Raw genomic sequence first — 23,146 nt, 5'->3', positions numbered from 1 at the left:
TGGCGTTTCTTCACCAGATTTCACAATGGCGGTGGCGTCACAAACTTTCTCATTTTACAGCTAAACCGTGCACTACAAGATGATTCTGAAAACATCTGAGGAGAGAAATAGGCATTAACGTAACAGAATATTGATTCATATTTGATCAGCGCTGCCTAGTTTGACCGTTTGGTTGGAGTTCGCGAGTGATTGACAGCCGGCTCTCATTGACAGCAGCTGGACAGCAGACCTCAGATCAGCTCTGACTGCTTGTTTTCCTCCGGTCTGTGAAATCCTGCAGATGCCGTTAGGAGCACCGGAGGACACAGAGGAACATGATTTTTTTCAGGTTACCTGTTTCATACTACTGTCACGATATAGCGACCGTTTTATAAATATACATTTTTTGAATCATATTTACTCCAATCTCTACTACTAAGCCTACTTCAGCTTTAAGTAAAATAAATCTAAATCTAAAAAGTAAATATAGCTGTCTAATAAATGTAGTGGAGTAAAAAGTACAATATTTCCCTTTGATATGGAGTAGATGAAAAATGGAAAGTGCACTACTTGAGTAAATGTACTCCGTTACTTCCCACCACAGCATCTTATGAGTTCCATCTGAGGCCAAAGAGAGACATTCGTGTGACTGAAACCTCCGTCAGCACTCTCCAGTATAACCGCTGTGTGACTCCTGAGACTCACGTGTGTTTGTGTGATAAACAAGTTGAGTCCAGCAGAGACACTTTTATAGCCCCGCTGTAGCTGTCGGTGCACCGACTGATCCCTCCATCCACCCGTTTAATCCCTCCACTGCACATCATGTACATGTGTGTCCATCCATCCATTAACCTCCATCTGCCAATGCGCATCAGCTCATCCATCCACCTCCACTTCCATTAGATAATCCATCCACAGTGGCCTTCAACCCCTCTTATACACTGCTCATGCATCCATCCACAACCTGCAGAATTAGAAAAACACAGCTCTAAATGATTTATATTTAGCTGCACAGGCTCTCTGGAAACAAGGAAAACACACACAGTCTTAAAATATATTCCTAATCTAATTGACTGGAAGCCGACCCCCTTCAGTAATGAGATTAAATCAAAAAAGACACATGCTAACAGATTAACCACCAGTGGGTCTTCTTGTCCAAACTGCAGTGAACAAAAGCAGCAGTGAGGGGTCGGTCGGTGGATGAGTAATGGAAGGAAACGGGGACGTCTGCCCCTGAAACAAGTCGTCGGGAGCTATTTCAGGACCCGACTTGTTTAACAAAGAGCCCCTTATTTCTCTCAAATGGAGCATTTATAAAAACAATGGAGCCGGAGTTGGGAAAGTGAGGGGCTGGAAGTGCTCGTAAATGTCAAATAGTCCACCTGAAGAATGGGCCTGGGGTGCAAACTGCTAATATTACTCCAGCTGGTATTGTGCTGGATGTGACAGAGGAAGTGTTGAGGCCGATGGGTAGAGACATTTATTAAAGCTGAACTAGATTTTTATGTCAAATATTTTTATTTGATTGGCTTAAATCCAGAGTGGAGCTGCAGCAAAAAGGCCATCAAACTCCGAGGAGACACAGAAATGTATTGCTGGTTTTTGAGCTGATAAAGTTCATGCTACTTAGCTAGAATGTGTGTTAATTAGGGCTGTCAACCAATTAAAATATTCAATTGCAATTTATCGCATAATTGTCCATAGTTAATCTTGATTAATCGCACATTTTTTATCTGTTCAAAATGAACCTTAAAGGGAGATTTGTCAAGTATTTAATACTCTTATCAACATGGGAGTGGACAAATATGCTGCTTTATGCAAATGTATGTATATATTTATTATTGGGAATCAACTAACAACACAAAACAATGACAAATATTGTCCGGAAAACTTCCAACAAATGTCTGCAAAAAGTCTGAAAAATGTCCAACAAATGTCCAAAAAAAAAGTCAAAACAATGTGTGTTAGTTTGGAGTGTTATTTAACCTCCTTTCTGACAACTTTCATATGATGCCAGTATTTTTGAAAAATATCGATGTCAGTTTTTCCGTAAAATGTCCGAAAAGAAAGTCAGAAAAAGATCCAAAAAAAAGACAAAATGAGAAATTGAAATTGAAAGTTTTGAAAAAAAAATCCAAAAACTGTCTGAAAATAATTCAGAAAAATATCTGAAAAATTTAAAAAAAAAAAAAGTTTGAAAAAAATGTAGAATTTTTTTTTAAAAATGTCAAAAAATGTCAACAAAAACTCTGAAAAAGACAGACAGACAAACAAACCAACGCCTTTGGCCTTGGCGGAGGTAAAATAACCAGTATATTAGCATAATGCAAGCATATTTGAGTATTAAATACTTGATAAATCTCCCGTTAAGGTACATTTTGAACAGATAAAAATGTGCGATTCATTTGAGATTAATCACGATTAACTATGGACAATCATGCGATTAATCGGGATTAAATATTTGAATCGATTGACAGCCGTAGAATGTATATATTTATTATTGTAAATCAATTAACAACACAAAACAATGACAGATATTATCCAAAAACCCTCTCAGGTACTGCATTTAGCATAAAACAATATGCTCCAATCATAACATGGCAAACTGCAGCCCAACAGGCAACAACAGCTGTCAGTGTGTCAGTGTGCTGACTTGACTATGACTTGCCCCAAACTGCACGTGATTATCATAAAGTGGGCATGTCTGTAAAGGGGAGACTCGTGGGTACCCATAGAACCCATTTACATTCACACATCTGGAGGTCAGAGGTCAAGGGACCCCTTTGAAAATGGACATGACTGTTTTTCCTCGACAAAATTTAGTGTATGTTTAATGTATAATGTATTTTTGAGTAATTTTCTTGACTTCAGGATAAAACATTGTTCTTATCAATTATGAATATAAATGTTTAAATTCCTCATTTGACTGATTTGGGTCACAAATCAACACGTTGTGGATCTGGAGCCCAAAGACTGTTTCATACACAGCAGAGATTATTATTATTATAGTTCATGTATGATCTCCTCCTGCTGCTGCTATCACCATGAAAACATGTCCTGATATGATAGATGAAGCTTCTTATCTCCGTCTGGAGACGTATGTACTTATTTTGGATCATTTCCTCTTTTTCTCAGCCAGAGCAGCTGCTCCGTGTCTCCCAAGCTGAAACTCTGAGTCCTGCTGAATAATAATAATAATAATAATAATCCCCAAACTGAAGCTCTAACACCTTCAATGGACTTCACCCCCAATCTCTACTTGTTTCTCCAGACCTAGACCAATTAAACAATGAGAAGACGTTTAAAGGAATAGTTCAACATGTTAAGAAACAGGTTTATTCTCTTTTCTTGTCAAGAGTCAAATCAGAAGATCTCATGTCTGCATTCTGGGAAATACATTTATTCACTTTCATACTGAGAGAGAAATCTGCAAATTAAAACCTCTCTCTCATCTGTACGGTAAATATGAAGCTACAACTAGCAGCCGGTTAGCTTAGCATAAAGACTGGAAACAGGGGGGGTTGTTTAAAATGAGGTTTGACGACGTGCCGAACTGTTTATCCATTCGCCCAGCAACAATTGGATCTTACGATAGTCAATGGAGAGAGACAAATCATTTTTTGATCCTGTTTTAATTGCCATTAAACTGTTTTTGCCATGAACTGTTTGGAGTTTGCTAATTCCCATGTAGGAATAAAAGTCTTTCCATACGATATGACGGATGTGAACACATTCCTGGCAGAAGAGAGAAAACTTTAGTCTGTTAGTGATGTTAGAAATGATATTTATGCCGTATAAAAAAGGCAAAAAGCTCCTTAAAGGGATTGAGTCTAAGAAATAATACTTCTATTTGTTACTGAGAAGCGAGATGACGGATGATTTATTGACTTTCATTCCCAACTGATACAATCAAGCTGACAAAGTTAGGGCAGGACTGCATGGACGCCTTCATGGACGCCACCCTGGCAGGTCTGAAGCCGCTGTACCGTCCGGGCTCGGGTACTCCTCCCTGATCCTCCGCACGCAGCAGCTGGGGATGGCGGCGTGGGCGTCGTCGGGCGTGACCCCAAACCTCCAGCTGATGTACTGACCGTAGGCGCAGTGACGCAAGGCGGCGGTCTGGCCTCGGCCAGCGGGGGGAGACAGAGGGTCCCGGTACAGGAGGACGGCCTCCAGCAGCGAGCGGCGCAACACCAGCTGCTCGAACAGCGGAGACGAGACGATGCAGGCGCCGTCGCCGAGCCGGCAGCACAGCTCCTCCTGGGGGACGGAGGAGGGGGCGCAGCGGTCACACTTACACCAGGCCGGGCGGCGAGGTTTGGCGTCGGCGGCGGGTTTCTGGTTGAGTGGAGGTTGAGCGTCGTGATCCACGCCGACACCCGTCTGGAGGAGACAGAGGACGGCTCTCAGGTGTCCCGAGTCCTCCTGTCAGGACAAGAAGACGTCGCTGAAGTCAATGACAACATTCAGACTGTAATTTAAACAGTTTACACGTGAGACACGACAGGCGCTGGGACATTTAGAGATGTTGGTCCATTTTGCTTCCATAACAGAAAACATCCAAAAATATGCATTTAGGTGTTTATTTTTTTCTATTTGTTTCTGTAGTTTTTCAGAAATTCAGAAAGTATTAGTTAATGCCTCATTTGCATATTTATACCAGGTCTTTAATCGTGATTAATCGCAAATTAATCTGTTCAAAATGTACCTTAAAGGGAGATTTGTCAAGTATTTAATCCTCTTACCAACATGGGAGTGGACAAATATGCTGCTTTATGCTAATGTATGTATATATGTATTATTGGAAATCAATTAACAACAATGACAAATGAAAATGGCCATGACAGTTTTTCCTCACCCAAATTTAGCGTAACTTTGGAGCGTTATTTATATTATATATATATATATATATATATATATAGAGATATATATATATATATATATATATATAGAGATATATAGATATAGTGGATAAAACGTATTAAAAAAACACGCACTTTTACATTTTGTTTACTTGCGTATAAGATGTACAAGTTTGAAGAAGACTTTTTTTTTACCTCGAAAAAACTGCAAAAATACACAAAAATGTAGACAAAAAGGGAAGTTTAATTCAGCATAACTTTTTATATATATATATATATATATATATATATATACACACACACATAACCCCATAATTTAGTGCATCTTCAACTGAGCAATACTGACTTAACAGTACAATAATTTAGTGCAATAATCTGGTTTACTCTGACATTAACACTGCGTTTATTTATACAGAACATTTAAACTAATATTCTTATTTTACACTATTCTTGCATTCTTATAAATGCATGCATTTATATTATTTGCATAGATCATATTTTTCAGCATTATTATTTGCACTGTTATATATGTTTCTTACTTATATTTTTTTATTTTTATATATTTATATTCTAGAACGGGAGCAAAACATAACTCAACTTAAATAAATAAAATTGACTTGAATCTACAAAACGACAATAATGCTTCATATCTGGTTCCAGATAAAGTTACCAGAGATCATGAAGTCCAACCTGTTGATGCTTCAACCCTGAAAGTTCTTTGAAACTAATATCTTGGAATAACAGATAGATTTTAGGTGTTAATCTCATCACATTTCATCAGTAATAAAGGAGCATTTCAACATGTTATTTCTCTGCAGCAGGCTCACCTTGAGTGGCTGAACAGAAATCGGTTTGACGTCTTGTAAACTTTTCTTCTGCGATCTCTTCACCAGCCGAATGTTGTCCTCGTCGACGTAGGACACACAGAGGATGCACTGCAACACACAATCACTGATCACAAACCAGCTGATTACAGAGATTTCAAAAGTTATTATTAAACTCTGACATCATTCATCACCTTCTGTTGGTCCTGGACAGACTCCACTTTCCTCTCAGAGTAGTTCTGTCCGACCTCTGCAGAGTAACAGCTGGTTCCGATCAGCCAGTCGATCATCAAGGTCGTCTGGAGGATGAAGACACACACACACACTTATACACACTCATCCTGCTTCGCCTCCTGCATCGCCTCCTGCATTCGCCTCCTGCATCACATGATGCCGATGTGTCAACAAACACACATTAATGCATCAATAATTAGAATTATACACTATATATTATTCTATGGGCCATTCTGCATAATTTGTACTTTTGGTAGTTTTAAGTATATTTTGATAATAACACTTTTGTACTTTTACTCAAGTAAAAAATTTCAATGCAGGATTTTTACACTAATAGTATTGCTACTTTTACTGAAGTAAAAGATCAGAATACTTCTTCCACCACTGGAGACTGATATCTGATCGTCTCAGCTAACTCATCCAATCAGCATATTTCCCAAAAATGTCAAACTAATGGTTTAATTGCTTGTGTGGTATTTATTGAATATAATGCAGTATAATACTGAGGTTAATCAGTGAAGTACATTGAAACTAGACAGCAGACCGGAGTCTCTGCTAACAGCATACTTGTCAACCCTCCCGATCTTCCCAGGAGACTCCCGTTTTGCTCCCGTTTCTCTCCTCATTTTCACACCTTTTTCCCCCTTTTCATTATCTCAACATGCTTCTGGCACTATAAGCCTACTGTTTCCACCTGGATGACAATACAGAGACTCCTGTCTTCACCAAATGTCGTTACCCGGTGGAAGAGAGCTGCTCGCGACCATTAAAAAGAAGATATGTATTTATATTCTTTTCCTGAGAATTAAAAGTAAAATTAAAAGTAAGCCTATTTAACATCAAAATGCTGTTGCAGTGTACTTATATTTTGTTATTTTCATTCTTTAAAAGTCACCAGAATGCAGGAAACAAAGTCTCTGAAACTCTAATTCTTCTGAGGACAAGTATAACTAACAGTGAGAGCCGCTGTGACATCTCACTTCATTTCTGTTGCAGCCACACTTCTTAATTTCAACATTCACACCAAACCTGTTTCCTTCTGTTACAGACTGAGTTTATTCAGCTCTTTATGTGGTGAAATTCATTCACTTAGTGCAGATGCAGCCTCCACTGTCTTCACTCTAACACTGACTGCTACTGTGTTCAGCACCGATGAATGAATGAATGAATGGACACTGTGTGGTCTCTCACCAGAGCGTAGTAGGACAGCGTTGATCCGATGTAGATGATGAGCTGGATGAAGCTGAACTTTCCCGCCTGGAAAAACACATCAAACTGTCAACTGTTTGTTTTTATAACTCCTCCAAAATGATAGAGATACAGAAAGTCAGGAGGTCCTGTGTGCATGGACGAATACAGTTAATGATTAAAGTAAATAAAGTTATTTTATTGATCAGATATGGTATCTTGGACAAGTTCATCTCAACACAAATAGATGCACAAACTAGTAAATATACATTACATCATTTAAAAAATTCAAAAGCTCTACTTGATTGAGAATCCCCAACGTATAAATAAATAAAGTCACCTGTCCGAACACCATGACTTCAAACCTGATGCCGAATGCTTTATAGAGCGTCCGCTCCTCCACTCCGTCCACCGTGTTGTACTTTGCATATCTGATCACAAGACAGTAGATATCACACACAGGTCTTGTCTTTTTTGATATATTTATTGTTATTATATATATCATGTTCTAATTGTTTGTCATCACTAGTATGGAGTCATATTATTTCTGTATATTAATCTTGTGTTCTCTATAACGTTGTGGAATTTTAACACTATTTAGGTAGAGGCTTCAAATAAGCCCAGTGGGCTTTTTGCCTCTTCTTGCACTCTATATTATTTAATGTTTTCTTATGTTTGTGCAAAATAAATAAATAAATAAATATGATAATAATAATAAAAAGCACTGCAGCACACGATACTCCGGCTCACCTGAAGTTGAGGCCCGGGTAGAGCGTCCTGTTGCTCTCCTTCTCGTCCAGCCGTCTGAAGGAGTAGGTGGGGAGGCAGCGCTGCATCAGCCGGTCCAGGTTACAGTCCCACTTGATCAGGATGCCGATGACGCCACCCTGTGGTCGACACAGGAAGTCTGGATCATTAACCACAAAAACCTCACAGACCACCAAGGAGTCCTGAGAAAAACCCACAACTGGACTTGAGCCATGTTCCAGATTTGAGTGAAAGATAGATGGACACTGAGGAGCTCTGCATGTTTCTGGGTCCTTAAAGCCTTATTTTCTAACTATGTATAAAATCTGCCCATGCATTAAAAATATTTCAACTATCTTCCAACAGAAATCAACTTCTTTTGAGATTTTTCTAAAAATGTAAAAAGTGTGTCTTAAAATAAAAGAAAGTAAGAAAAGTAAGAACACTACAATAAACCGATTCTACATTTTTTTTAATCATGTTTTTATTGTTTCCTTAAGAAAAATGCCTAAAACAACCTAAACCATAACAAATAAAATAATACGTACATATAATAACAGATAGTAACTGTAAATTGAAAAATAAGTATTCAAAAAAGGGATAAAATAATAATAATAATAATAATAATAATAATAATAATAATAATAATAATAATAATAATAAAATAGAAAAATACAAATAAATGGAAATTTCAAAATAAAAAAAATATAACAAAATTATAATAAATAAATGAAGGATTATAAAATAAAAATATAACCTAATAATTATAGCAAATTAAAATGATCAAAATGCAAATAAAAAATTTATTAATTAATAAAATAAATTAAAACACCAGATTCCCAAAACCTACGCCCCAACATTCCCAATTTTACTTCTTATCATTAGTTAACATAAGTTGATTTTCACTGGAAGAGGGATGAAATATTTTTACAGTAGAAGTAGAAAGATTTTTATGACTTGTTTTAAGAAAATAATAATAAAAGGACTTAGGAATGAACTTAGAATGAAAGTATTTAAATTAAATTATAATAACAAAAAAAGAGGAATTCTACTTAAGGAAAAGCTCAAAGATTTGTGAAGCATAAATCTATTTTTAATATCCTCTGTTACACTGAGGGTGCCGACTTTTCACTTTCACCCACACAGACTGAAGAAAGTTTGCTGAGGCAACACTTCCTGTTTCTGGTTGTTTCATTTCTACTTTACGTGATCTCTGTCTGAGGACAACAGACGGCTCACTGGAAGAAACCCAAGAAAAAACTAACTGGTCTGGTGTCGCTGAGATTCAAGCAGTGAAGTCACTCAGTAAAAGGTTGTAATATAATATTATATTATAATATAATATAATATAATATGATATAATATGATATAATATGATATGATATGATATGATATGATATAATATAGTGATGGTGTCTAGAAGAATCATTTGACCATGCGACCTCACCTCTACGGCCATTTCAGAGAACTTCTCTCCGGCGTCTCGGACGATGTCTCCCAGTCTGAAGATGGGACACAGCGAGTCTTTTCCTCTCTGGCAGCTCTTCAGGTATTTGTCGTTCATCACGGGGAGGATGTTCCTCCTGCAAAACAAAACACAAAGTCACAGTTTCTCTCCCACTGAAGAGAGTCAGAGCTGCAAAACCTTTAGAAATGTCATTAGTCTGTTTTCAGCAGAGTTTTAGTGTCCTACGATGCTCTAAATGTTTCATGGGCTTTTCTTATCTGATAAGAATAAAATAATGCAGGATAAGACTTGATGGCAAAATATTAAGATCATTTCAACATGATAAAATGCAGAAGTGACATGATAATACAGTAATTAAAACCATAACGGAGGAGATACTCCTTTGTTAACATCCTGGCAGACTGATTTTTCATGCTTTTTTAACCCTAAGAGACCCACAAAAGAGCAGTCTTTTTTTAGGGGGGTCTTTAGGGGGAGATAGCAGGTCAACAGTAGATGTCACATAGAAGTGGTGCACATCATCTGAAAGCTGAGAATCTGGAGATTAATATGAGATGCTGCTCAGCACTGTGTGTCAAGTTGTTCTAGTCATTAATAAGAAATGAAAAAATAATTATTAATGAATTAAGATAAATTGTGAGCGCGTATCAGGACTTTATGATAGAAGTATATGATGGTCATCCCCATGCTCTATTACGTCTCATAAGATGCAGCCATTTTTGGGTTGATACCGTTTGTTACACAGATTTGCTGCTAAATTTAACCATTTTTTACCACTGGAGAATTGGTAAAAATGATCAATAATCCCTCCAAAATACCACATTAAGACACCAAGAGCTTGAGGAACACCATAGAAAAAGCCATGCTGTGATTTGGGATGAAAAACGTTTAACATTTGGAGATTTCTGCTATAGAATTTGCATTTTTTTTCTAGGATTGGATGGCGAGCACTTGTGTTGTGTAAACTGCTCAGAAACCCCCTTATTGTCAATCTAGCTGGGAAACTAAATTCTTTGATGTCGGAGCGTCCCTGAACACAACAAATGGAAGAGACTTCAAACTGTCCCTCTTCACAGCTGCATTACATGAAAATGAACTTCTATGACAAAATAAAAGTTAATATAAATAATAAAATATGTTTCTTTCATTTCCACAGATGTGAAACTTGTTGCTGTTGCTACACTGCATAAAGTGAAGAGAGTCTTTCAAACACCATCATATAAAACAGTCTCACCGGCTGTAGTTGAACGCAGGGAACCGGATGTTGTTTTTGATGAGGACGGTGAAGTTCTCGGCTGCTGCCAGCAGAGCGGGCCTGCATCGTGGAAAACACAAACTATTAGACACACTGGAGACAATACAGAACATTTTAATAACAGACTAACATTTACTGTACCTCAAAAGCAAAAGCTGTGGCCCCAAATTGATACCGAATACTAGCTCTAAGCTAGTTTTGAATATGTAAGAGACACAATTAAGTAAACATTCATATACGCTAAAAACTCACTGTACAGAAAGACCCAGTTAGAGACTAGCTGGTGAACATAGCGGAGCATCTAGCAGCTAAAGAGGCAGATATTTCCCTCAGGTGGTGGAGGAGACCAAAAACAGAGATAAAAGAGAGAGAATATTGGACTTACATTCATCAGGTGGACAGAAACAACTCCTAATCAATCATCATGGTGCTCTATAACTGCTGGATGTGTCATTAATCAACTGTTTGCTAACAAGTTCCAACACATAACATGGTTGGAAGCCAACACAAGAAGCAAGCATTATGTCATGCAGTGTTAAAACTCGTTTTCTATTCTGGGATCTCCTTACAGATCAACCTGCCACTGCATATTAAACAAAGCCAAACAATTTTTAAAACAAAAGTTAAGGCAGATTTGTGGGGAATGTTGATGGTTAACTTTTAAGGGGGGGAGTTTGAACGATGGGTGTGGAGTCGCAAGGGAGACTAGTAGGTTTATGTTGTAATTTGCTTGTTTCCAATACTAACAGTATTGTTTTTACATCAATGACCACATTGGAAATAAATGTTTTTAAGCGCCATCTTTTGAGTTGTTGTACTTTTAAATTCCCAATAAAAAACAATTCATACCAAAAATATCAACTTTAAAGTGGCAGTAGGCAACAATATTTTGGCATAATTTGGCAAAAATTCCATAATAACCTTTCAGCATATTGTAATTCAAGTGATCTGAGAGAAAACTACACCTCTGCACCTCCTCATGGCTCTGTTTACAGGCTTTAGAAAATCTTGCCCGTGACGGCAGACTTTGACCAATCACAGGGCATTTCAGAGAGAACGTTCTTATTGGCTGTTCCACAAAAGGAGATGCGCGTTCACGTCTGGTCTCTGCAGATAGTGAAAGCCTCGGTCAATGGCGGAACAACCTACTGGAAAGCTTGCTATTCCAGCATTGGCAGCAACTGCCTACACCTCAAAACAACCCAAAAAAAGAAAGACAGACTTTCAAAAAGACAGTCCAAACTGTTGATGTCGTTAGAAGGTAATGTGTAGCTCGCTGCGGTAGCCTCCTCAGATGTAGCGAGCACGTATGAAGCGCGTGCATATGCCCGTTCTCGTGTGGGGGGAGGGGCTTCGGACAGAGAGGGGAGAGCGGAGAGAGGAGAGAGAGGAGAGAGCAGCTCGAGGGGATGCAGGATTTTGCGTTTTCCGGATTTCTACGCACTGCAGCTTTAAATGTGATGATGTATCAGTGTTGTGTTCACAACTTGTTTCTGCTGCCCCCTAGTGGCAAAACAAAATCAGTTATTACAGGTTTTAGTTACATTTTGACCTGTTGATGCCCCAGAATTATCTGTCAGAGGATCAAGAAAAGTTAAATTCCTGTTCAGTGAGATGTTACGTGACAAAGTCCTGATCTCAATAATAGACTTGACCTCGGAGGGTTGGTCTTGGTTTCGACTGGACACCACGCAGAGACCTCACAGGTTTTCCTCAACACGTCAAACTTCACACATGATCCCGTCTTCAGCCCTGCAGAGAGAAAACAAACAGTGCTGCATTCAAACTGAGAAATATTCGGCTGAAGATACAACTGCAACACATCAACGAGACATTCCTCTGCTTCTTATGGAAACAGGTGACGACTGGTACCCAACGAGGACACGGAGAGAGAGTCGCTGTGACAACGGAGAACTGAAAGTCACACTAAGTGGCCTCTACAAGTCTAAAGAAGTCAGTTTCACTACAGTTAGAATAAACTAGTAGTGTTTGCTAAATGAGGTGCGGAGTAAAGACAGAAATCTGGTTTTATTTTTCATTTGGTTTTAATTTTCTGCTACCTTCTCCTTCGTTGCATCTCAGAGGGACAGTTATACATTTTACTCCACTACATCTCAGAGGAACAGTTATACATTTTACTCCACTACATGTCTTTGATAACTTAAGTTATTTTACAGATTCAGATCATTAATACAAAATATAATCAACAAATAAATTTGGATGTATTATTAAAGATTAAAATAAAACTTTATTGAATCTCAGGAGAAAATTCAAACTACCCAGCAGTATACAACGTAATTAAAACCAGTAATAATTAAGTAATTAAATTTGTATTTATACTATTCTTCATTTATATTTAACACACTTAATAGATCCCACTTCTCAGCACTTTTCAGTGTTTTATGTTTAAATATTGTATATGTTTGATACACATATTTGTACATATTTCATATATTTCTTATTTTTATTATTTATTTATTTATATTTATCTCCATATATTGTAGCATTATGTACAGAATTTACATGTTACATACTTGTTTATTTATATTTTCTATTATTTCTTTATGCTTTTATATACTGTAAGAGCAACTGTAACGTCCCAATACTTTTACTTTTGAGTATATTTTAATGTGAATACTTTTGTACTTTAACGTAAGTAAACATTTGAATGGAGGACTTTTACTTGTAACAGAGCATTTCAGAGTATAGTATTGCTACTTTAGTTACGTACAAGATCGTTTGTACTTCTTCCACCGCTAGCTGCATGTATACGAGGATTAGGATACTGTACATAACGTAACCTGGTTTCTTGTGTACAGGTAAATATAAATGAAGGAGGGGTGTTCGTACCGTGGCTCTGCTGGTCCCAGCCTCCTTTCTCACAGTCTTTATCAGAGCGACACGATCGGTCTTTCAGAGGAACCTGGAATATAAACACTGCTGCAAAATAAGAAAGCTTTGCTAACTTCTCATCTGAGTCAGCACTTTTGATTAAACATCATCTGATGGATATTAATAGTGAGGATGAAAGAGGACCTCGGGACATTTCCCCTGCTTCTGATTCTTCGTCACGATGACGTTCGTCACAACGAAGAACGAGTTTTTGTCCTGAAAACAAACAAAACAAATTGTTAAATTATGGTTAAATTCTCCTCTTGGCCAAAGGACCATATACCCAGAGGACCCAGAGGACTGAGACTACCTGAGAGGGCCCGCTGTAGTCCACCACGTCCCAGACCACGTCCCCGACCCCGGGCAGGGTGGTCTGAGCGACTCCCTTCACCTTGGTGGTGACGGAGCTCACCACCAGGTCAAACTGCTGGTACGCCCTGTTCCACAGCAACATGAGGCTGCAAAACAAAACACATAAAAACAATTACACAGATTTTACACATTAAGGTTTAAGATATGCTGGTAGTACAGCTGGAGTGATGACTGTTGTACCTGTTGTACTGAGTGCATGGAGTTTACAGCACGTGGTCATGTACCAGGCAGGCAGGGTCTAATGAAAGATGCCATCAAGTTGTATTATAGGAAGTTTTTTTTAGAGCAGCTAGACCCATAACCGGTACATAAAGTCATGTTTAGAACGGCAAATAATGTTTTTTTTTTTTCATTAACAATAAATCTGCAGACCATTTACTCAATTAATCAACGATCATTTGAACTATAAAATGTCAGAAAATAGTTAAAAATGTCTTGATGTCCTTGTTAACATCTTCAAATGTCTTGTCTTGTTCAACCAAAAGTCCAAAACCCCAAAAGATATTCAGTTTACAATGATATAAAACCAGAAAATCTTCACATTAGAGAAGTATTTTTGCTTAAAAAACGTCTTAAATGATTAAACAATTATCATAATTGTTGCCAGTTCATTTTCTGGTGACAGACTAATCGATTAGTCGACTAATCGTTGCAGCTCTAGTCGAGTTATCGCGACCTCTGCTGCTTTAATTTTCCATTAACCATTCTGTGTTAAATGTGTCTCATCAGTATTTCTTCCACACACTCAGTAAATACTCACAATATTTTATTCCAATATGTGTATTAAGTTGTTAACCTGTATAGGAATACCAGAAATTATTTAAAATGTAATAATAAAAGCAACTGAGTACCAACAAATATAACATTTCTTTGCACATCTTTCTGTTGACAAAGATATAAAACAGCGAAAAGCAGCAGATCCTCACATTAGAGAAGCATTTTTGCTAAAATGTGTATATATATATATATATATATATATATATATATATATACTGTGTATATATATTCTCAAAATAATTGTAGGTTCATTTTCTGTCAATCAACTAATCGATTAATCGACTGATCCTCTGATCTGATGCTTCAATTTACACCATTGTGTGTTAAATGTGTCTCTTGTGAGTCAACCAGTATCCAAAGTAACACTTTAAAGTACGATAAAACAAAAACTAAACTGGGAAATGGAGAACAGAAAAGTTTCACATCCTACACGGATGAGTACATCAGAAAAAAAAACATTTGTAAAACACACCTATTAGTAGGTGAACACATTTCACATCACAACTTCAAGTCTCATAGAAACACCTTATTAATTGTACTATTACTATAAAGTTAAAACATATCTTAAACTTAGATTAATTAAGGTCACCAGTGAGCATTTTATAAATCTGATTTAAAAACATTATTCAGTTGAATAAATAACCGGAAATGATTTAAAATTGCAACAATAAACGCCTTAGATGGGCAGTTCCTACAAAATAAGATACATCTTAAGGATTATTTTTTGTGTTATATATCAACAGGAGGCGGTTCAGTTTCATTCAAACGCTAATAAACAGCTTTATTAATGATCACTTAGTGTATTTCTGGCTGTGGTTTGTCTGTGGCAGTGTGAAGAAGTGAAACGTCTCCTCTTTAACTCACCAGATGAACAGCAGGATGGCTCCGTTCAGGCTCCACTTCAGAGATCCGAGCCGGAGACTCTGGATCCGGACCAGCTTGGTGGTTTCATACTGACACAGAGCTCCGCAGCACGGCATGGTTCTGGTTCTGGTTGTGGTTCTGGTTCTGGTGGTTGTTGTGGTTCTGGTTCTGGTGGTTGTTGTGGTGCTTTCAGAGGGTTGTTGTGTGGTTTCTCTGGTGGAGGAGGAATCTGTGACTCATGTCTTGACTCTTCTTCCTGTGCTGAGGTCACATGTCCAGACTCCTGCAGCTGCTCTCATCAGCAGCAGCAACACTGCAGCTGCAACAGCAATCTGATCCAAGAAGTCTCTGCAGATGACAACCAAATAAAAGCAGAGTTTTCTTTTCTAATGTTGTAAAATGCATGCTTTACATGAATTATAATTATTATTAAAATGTATTGTAATCTGAAGGCATGTTTTATGAGAAATAAGAGTAGCCTAAACTCTGGAATAAAACAGTCAGCAAGTGAAAAATGTTATTTAAAGGTCCCATATCGTGCTCAGTTTCAGGTTCATACTTGTATTTTGTGTTTCTACTAGAACATGTTTACATGGTGTAATGTTAAAAAAAAAAACTTTTATTTTCCTCATACTGTCTGCCTGAATATACCTGTATTCACCCTCTGTCTGAAACGCTCCGTTTTAGTGCATTTCAACAGAATTACAACGGAATTGCGTTGCTAGGCAACAGCTTGAGTCCATGTTTACTTCCTGTCAGCTGATGTTATTCACATACACTGCAACAGGAAATAAACTGGGACACATTTAGAATGTTTACGCTTAAAACCGTGTGAATCGTCTAAATATTGTATATTTGTGACATCACAAATGGACAGAAATCCTAACGGCTTGTTTCAAACACAATTTCTGAATACGGGCTGTGTGTTTTTCTACGTATATTGAGCGTTTTGATAGTTTAACAGTATTTATATAGCACTTAAACCTGCTTTATAATATAAAAGACATGAAAATCTCACTTTTTACAATATGGGACCTTTAAATGTGCACCTTAAAACACAACATAATGACAATAAATTAGATTATAAATTGAAAATGACTCTTGATTCTTGAAAATTCTTGAAACGTTCAGTCAGACAGCTTAGTCTCACTTACAGTGTTAAAGTAAACTATTACTCTGACAATATTAAAACAAGCTCAGTACAGTTTTTAACGGATCTGTTGATAGCAGCATGCTGGGAAATGTGATCACTGACCTGCCAGAAATCCACCCGATCGTCCAAAAGCCAGATCTTTAACCGATCCATCCTCAAACTGAACTTCAAATTGACCAATTCGGGGTAAAAAAATCTGTCTTAATCTGCAGTAGTAGTACTCCTATGATTGAATAAAGGTACAGTGTGTAGGATTTGGCGGCATTTAGTGGTGTGGTTGCAGATTGCAACCAACTGAGTACCCCTCCGCTCACTCCTCCCTTTCCAAGACTGAGATAACGTGAGCCTCAGAGGCCATCCATACTATAATAACACTACTTTAGGATCAACGGAAGTCAGACAGCGGCTGGCGGTACCACAGTTTAACACTCTGTGGCTCGCGTTACCGCAGTTACACAAGTCGGTGAACTACGGTGGCCTTCAGGTAACGTAAAAATGCGAAAGTCTCTCTCTAGAGCCAGTGTTTGGTTTGTTCGTTCTGGGCTACTGTAGAAACATGACGGAGCAACATGGTTGACTCCGTAAAGAGGAAAGGAAAGTGTTTTAGTCTGCAGCTGCAATCAGAACGGGAATAATCAAATGAGAACGAGGTACTGAAACAATTAAGTCGACAGCTATTGTTGTAATCGATTAACATTATCAAAGATAAATGTCAAATATTCTCTTGTTCCAGCTTCTCCAATATGAGGATTTCCTGCTTTATGCTCTCTCTGTCATATATACAGTATATATATATATATATATATAAAATAAAAAAACTAATGGTTAGATTCATTAATTGCAGTCCTAAAAGGAGACTAACACAGAAAATGAGGACAACAATGACCTACTGTACTTAAAACTAAAGATATGCAGTAGATGGCAGTGTTTTCCTCACCATGTGCACACAGATGATCTATACTGAGAAATAATAGAATAAATATAAAATTCTAATCATCTTTCTATTATAGATAAACATGTGAGAACATGCCTGGTCTGGAAACGAAACCAGACAAAAGAAATCTGGTATTCCATCTGTACTGTTTTCCAGACTTCCTTTCAGATAAAGAGCTTCTTGTTCCCAGCAGGAACAGCGCTGAGCGTGAGCAAACAATGATAGCCACTCAGTCTCTGTCATGTGTGCAGAGCTGGAATGTCACCGATAACATTCACTCAAGTATTTGCTTCCAAGATCATTTTGGTGTACTTGTACTTTACTTCTATTTTATGCAACTTAAAACTTCTCTTCCACCACATTTCAGAGGGAAATATTACACTTTGTACTCCACTATGGCAACCTCTGGTTCTGAAGAGTGAAGCCAATGCTGAAGTGAAAAAGAAGTTAAACTTCTCCTAACTTTTTTTTGGCTACACTTCACTGCCAAAAGTTAAACTTTCCCCAACTTTTTTTTGCCGTACTTCGCTACTAAAAGTTAAACTTTCCCCAACTTTTTTTTTGACGCACTTCGCTACTAAAAGTTTAACTTTTTAAGTTTTGTTTGGCTGCACTTCCCGCAGAATCAAATGGCCGTATCTTGCAGAGCTTGGGAGCCACCGCCGCAGCTTTTCATAGATATTGCATGCCAGTTCGCCGCAGGCCGCACTTCGCCGCTGCTCTGGTGTGAATCTGGCGTTAGAGGATATGGCCGGAGGGGACCCTCCGGCATCAGAAGCTTGAACACAATGCATCCTGGTACATGTAGACACTGTCGGCACGGCTCCATAAATATATCATCATCATGAAGAGTGTGATAATAAACTTCAAAATTTGTATTTCTTCCTTCAAACCAGCATTTTTTCTTTGTTTTAAATAAATCCAAATTATCTGTCTAAATCTAAAAAGTTGACAAAATGTTAAATAATGGACAAAATCGTTTTTTTATTCATAATTTTGATGCATCACTTTAATATTTGGGGTGTGGGGATAGTGCATGTGCATTCATTCATAACAGTTCAAGAGGAAAACACTTTAATACACAATGAGTTGGTGAATATTGGTGATGGTATGGTGAATATTTCCAGCTGAAATGTTGAACAGTTTCTAGATTTCCTTCAGAATTTATAGCATGAAAATTAAGTGTGTTTTCTTTGTTGGCAGACCAAATACTGTTTATTTCTGTAGGTATCTATCAAGCTGCCTTGTCTTGCTTATCTGAATCAGATGAACATATTTGTTTACATTCACACAAATGTTTACACAACGTGCACACTTTAACAGTTTAATACGTGGAAGCTGGGTAAATGATTTCTCAGTACTTCATGACAAACCTGCACAGGATAATGATAAAAAAGGAGGCTGATTAAAAAAAGATGCTGATAATAAAACTTGGGACATTAGATTCAAATTAACATCATTTTCGGACACCATCCACAGTCGTATAAACTGTTTGTACTCAGTTGAACATCTTTTGAAGCTTTAGTTTGAACATCTCCAGGTCCATGTTGTTCTTCATCTCCTCCGCCAGATTGGGCGCCTTCATGATCACCTCGTGAGCTTCGTCAAACAACTTTTCACCGATCACCTTCTTCACTCGATCCCTCCAGGCGATCAGCTTCGGCCGCCCTTCATACACGTCCAGGCGGGTTCCAAAAGGCTGCAAAAAAACACGGCAAACAGTGACATTACAATTACATGAAATCACAGTTTCTCAATCTTGTTTCTCCTTCGTGAGGTCGCTGAACATGAGACCATAAAGGGATATTAGTCAGAAATGTTTTTCATATGGTGAATAACACCTAAAATAATCATGTTTTTTTCACCGCTTTACCTCGCCGTCAGACAGCCCTTTCCAACGGGGAACTGAAGCCGTTGTTTACATCTATGCTCTCTTCAAAGTCACCAGACTCCATTGAAAAAAACCTCTCAGAACACGGAAGTCGTTGGTCTACCACTGCCTTGATCGGTTTGTTTGTTTGTGTTATTGTTTGACTTTGGTTAATCCAAATTAACCCTTTAAAACAACAAAGTCACACAATAACACAAACTAACTGACCGGTCGAGGCAGCGGTAGACCAGCAACTCGCTTGTTATTCTATTATTGTGCATTTAGTGACGTATTTCCACAAGAAAAAAACTAATTTCCTGTGAGATCATATTGAAACAGTCACAGCTGTAGAATTAGTAGCAGCAGTAGTAGAGGTAGACTTTTTACTTACACATACTGACCAGTAGTAGCAGTAGTAGTAGTAGTAGTAGTAGTAGTAGTAGTAGTAGTAGTAGTAATAGTAGTAGTAGTAGCAGTGGCAGTGGTAGTGGTAGTAGTAGTAGTAGTGGTATTAGTAGTAGTAGTAGTAGTAGTAGGAATAGTAGTAGTATTACCTGCATGACCTCAACTATAGCCACCAGATCAGCCAGAGAGATTTTGTCGCCGATGATGAACGGTTTGTTCTGCAGGAATTTCTCCTCCAGCATTGTGAGCGACTGATTCAGATTCTCGAGAGCCGCGTCCATCTTCTCCTTCGGGACCTCGGTTCCCATGACGACAGGATACAGAGCCTGCAAACATCAATGGCAGCAGCAGCAGTCAATGTAGAAGTTGATCGTTCACCATACGACTGTGATAATGTTCCCATACGACCGCTGCTAACGATACCTGATTTATAATTTTTCCGTTTTCTTTGATAGTCATTAATATTCTGTATGTACTTTATAACTAGTGTATATTTCTATATAAACCACACATGGATGTAACTTTAATAGTAGTTAGCAGAAGGAGAGTATCAATCATTAAATAATAAAATTAATAAACTCATGTTTGAAGTGTTGAAATGTGTGTACTGAGGTGAGTCAGGTGAGGACGCAGCAGTGGGTTGATCTGGGACACGTACCCTGAGCAGGAAGACCTTCGACCCGTGGGCTCTGAGGTTCGTGTGCTGCCAGGACAGATATTCATTAACACGAGCTCGCTGCTGCAGCTCAGCTGGATACCAGTGATCTGCCACCGAATGCTTCTGCACCAGGTACCTCAGGATCGCAGTGCTGCAACACAGAAAATAACAAGAAAGGAACAAATGAATGTTTGTGAAACTGTTGAAACGGCTGTCAATCACTCGCAAACTCCGATCAGACGGTCAAACTAGGCAGCGCTGATCAAATATGAATCAATATTCTGTTCCAGTAATGCCTATTTCTCTCCTCAAATGTTTTCAGAAATATCTTGTAGTGCACGGTTTAGCTGTAAAATGAGAAAGTTTGTGACCCGTCAACAGGGTCTGAAATTAACTTGTTTCACTGCCTACCACTGTGACAGACAAGTATTTTTTTTTATCTGCCACTTTGAAATCTCTGCGCTAAATGAAGGAATAACATTTTAGATCTGATGTTATTCAATATTCGATATATTTTACACAAAAAACATTATATGCACGGTAAATTACAGTGTTTGAATTAGACCGTAGCCCTGGGGAGCCTTATTTTTGGGGGCATGGAGGGTAGTGTAGACAGTACTGTACTGTACTTTGTTATTGTCATCTATAGTGGTTATTTGCATAAAAACACACAATTCAAATGATTATGATTATTTAAAATATTTGCTTTGATTAAAAAAATCTTGGTAAGTTGTTAGGAAGTTAAACAGTTCATAATTCTCTCTCTAATATCTATTTTATATTACTGTGAAAACATCTGCTTCAAACAACTGGATTTATTCAAGTTTCTCGCTAATTTTACAAGATTACATTTGAACACATCATGATAAAGCTATAATTTACCTTCACCCAATGGTCATTTTGCTGAGCAGAGAGTGAACGTCTCATAATAATAACTCAACAGCACATCTGTTAACGTTAGTAGTTCCGCTATTTAACCAAGCAGGATTGTGCCGCCCACCGGCTGCTAACAGGAAGCGTTACGAACACTCATCCTGCCGATTTCAACACATTGTTGCATTATCAGGGAAAAATAAGGTGCGTCCCCTCAGGTTTTTCTCTCCTCCGTGGCTCCGGCCCACTGAAACATGAATCAGTGTGTGTAGGCGTCTTAACTGCGTCGTAACTGCCGGTCAAGCATGATTAAGAGGAATCGTTAGTCACAGAGGCATGAGATGCCAAGAAAAACGGACAACTACGATTCTAGATTTTGTAAAGCCTGAAAGCAGAGCCGTGAGGAGGTGCAGACGTCTAGTTTTCTCTCAGAACACCTGAATTACAATATGCTGAAAGGTTGGATTTTTGGCCCAATGATGCCAAAACATTCTGCCCACTGCCGCTTTAACTACAGACAATCACGCGATTAATCACTATTAATCTACTATCTGGTGTCTAAATTATGAACGGATAGACTTCCAAAACACTTGAAACTCCAGTCCATAAATATCAGCATCAACTTTCAAACATTATTCTAATCATTTGCAGACGTGAGGAAGTCGATCCTCAACCTGAACCATCGTCGTACCTCTCCGTCAGAACGAAGCCTCCATCCTTCAAGACAGGAACCTGCCTCATGACGTTGACTTTTCCAAAGTCCTCGCCATACTGGTGCCCTGAGACAAACACAGAGGAGAATGTCTTAAAATGAAAAAAATGACAGTTTGTTTGTGTTGCAATGAATAAAATATGAGATTGTGGAATAATGAATCAAATGATTTCCCCTCCCCTTTTACTTCCTCTTTCAAACGCTTCTCTTTCCTTTATGTTGTTTCCCCAGCACGTCTCTGTTATACTCGATCACCTCAGAGACACAGGCATGTTTAGTCTGGACGCTCTGACCTCCGACCCGCTGTGTGCTTGTGAAGCTGGTTAACTAGGGGTTAATGTAACTCTACTCCTCGCTCGATGAAATGCGGAAATGTAAACTGAGAGAGGAGGAGGAGGTTTATTTTTAAATGCTCGTGGATACAGAACAAGTTCAAGGCTGTTCAACTCCCAACTCCTGTAAAGTGTGATAACAGAGTTACAAAGAGATCTGTGAGGCTGCATCTTAAGCAACAAGTTCACAGTCTGAAGGCCGTTAAACTCCAAGCATCCGGTAACCGTGTGGTCATTTACTAAAGCTCAAAATAAACTATTTTAAGGGCAGAAGATGAGTTAAAACCTTTACTAAAACATGCACACACAGCTATGTGTGAATTCAACAGGTCCCTGTGTGTGTCTGGTGGAGCAGGATTACCTTTAGTGAGTTCCACCAGCTTCACGTCAAAGGGAATCCCGACAGTTTTGGCAAACAGGAAGACGGAGCGGCAGGGCTGAGAGAACAGGTCCAGATAGAGCTCCATCATGTCAGTGTGAGAGTGTGAAGGCTGCAGATGTTTCCTTTCCAAGGCGTTCCTCTCTGTGTCTTCAGTCCTCTCCTGCCGCGCCTGTTATCCTGCCTCTGCCCAGAGCCCCGCCTCTCCTCGCTGAGGCTCACTGGTCTCTAAGCGGTGGTGACAGATCAAAGCGAGCAGGCCGGCGTGGTGGAGCAGTCTGTGCTTTGGCCTCGGCTTGGCTCAACCTTTCGTAAACATTGCTGAGATTATCACATATTTATCTGCCTGTTCCTCTTATCTGTGGTCC

At 38.5% G+C, this 23,146-nt stretch overlaps 2 protein-coding genes across 2 annotated transcripts; both read right to left on the bottom strand.

Moving 5' to 3' along the window:
* Positions 1-3,296: 3,296 nt before the first annotated feature.
* On the bottom strand, positions 3,297-15,777 carry p2rx7 (purinergic receptor P2X, ligand-gated ion channel, 7). Its single transcript, XM_037778995.1, is given in 14 exon segments — positions 3,297-3,966; positions 3,969-4,404; positions 5,669-5,776; positions 5,860-5,964; positions 7,091-7,156; positions 7,428-7,518; positions 7,838-7,974; positions 9,282-9,417; positions 10,537-10,617; positions 12,213-12,309; positions 13,408-13,480; positions 13,594-13,665; positions 13,760-13,907; positions 15,463-15,777. Coding segments are annotated over 14 exon segments (1,773 nt in total). The 5' UTR covers positions 15,579-15,777; the 3' UTR covers positions 3,297-3,859.
* A 2,736-nt stretch (positions 15,778-18,513) lies between these two features.
* gstt1a (glutathione S-transferase theta 1a) lies at positions 18,514-23,115 on the bottom strand. Its single transcript, XM_037778671.1, has 5 exons — positions 22,761-23,115; positions 22,047-22,134; positions 20,483-20,633; positions 19,974-20,150; positions 18,514-19,248 (listed from the first exon to the last, which is right to left on the bottom strand). The coding sequence occupies exons 1-5, from the start codon at positions 22,867-22,869 to the stop codon at positions 19,048-19,050; spliced, it is 726 nt and encodes a 241-aa protein (XP_037634599.1). The 5' UTR covers positions 22,870-23,115; the 3' UTR covers positions 18,514-19,047.
* Positions 23,116-23,146: the final 31 nt, after the last annotated feature.

Source organism: Sebastes umbrosus, chromosome 8 (assembly GCF_015220745.1).
Source record: "Sebastes umbrosus isolate fSebUmb1 chromosome 8, fSebUmb1.pri, whole genome shotgun sequence".
NCBI classification, from domain to species: Eukaryota; Metazoa; Chordata; class Actinopteri; order Perciformes; family Sebastidae; genus Sebastes; species Sebastes umbrosus.
Note: the sequence above shows the minus strand (reverse complement) of the source record. Positions and strands in the feature narration are given on the sequence as shown.

Excerpts from the sequence above, each read along its gene's own strand:
- gstt1a (XM_037778671.1), bottom strand. The coding sequence starts at position 22,869 with ATGATGGAGCTCTATCTGGACCTGTTCTCTCAGCCCTGCCGCTCCGTC. Across the intron at positions 22,135-22,760 it reads GCTGGTGGAACTCACTAAAG|GGCACCAGTATGGCGAGGAC; the intron begins GTAATCCTGCTC and ends TGTTTGTCTCAG. Across the intron at positions 20,151-20,482 it reads CGAAGGTCTTCCTGCTCAGG|GCTCTGTATCCTGTCGTCAT; the intron begins GTACGTGTCCCA and ends TGATGTTTGCAG.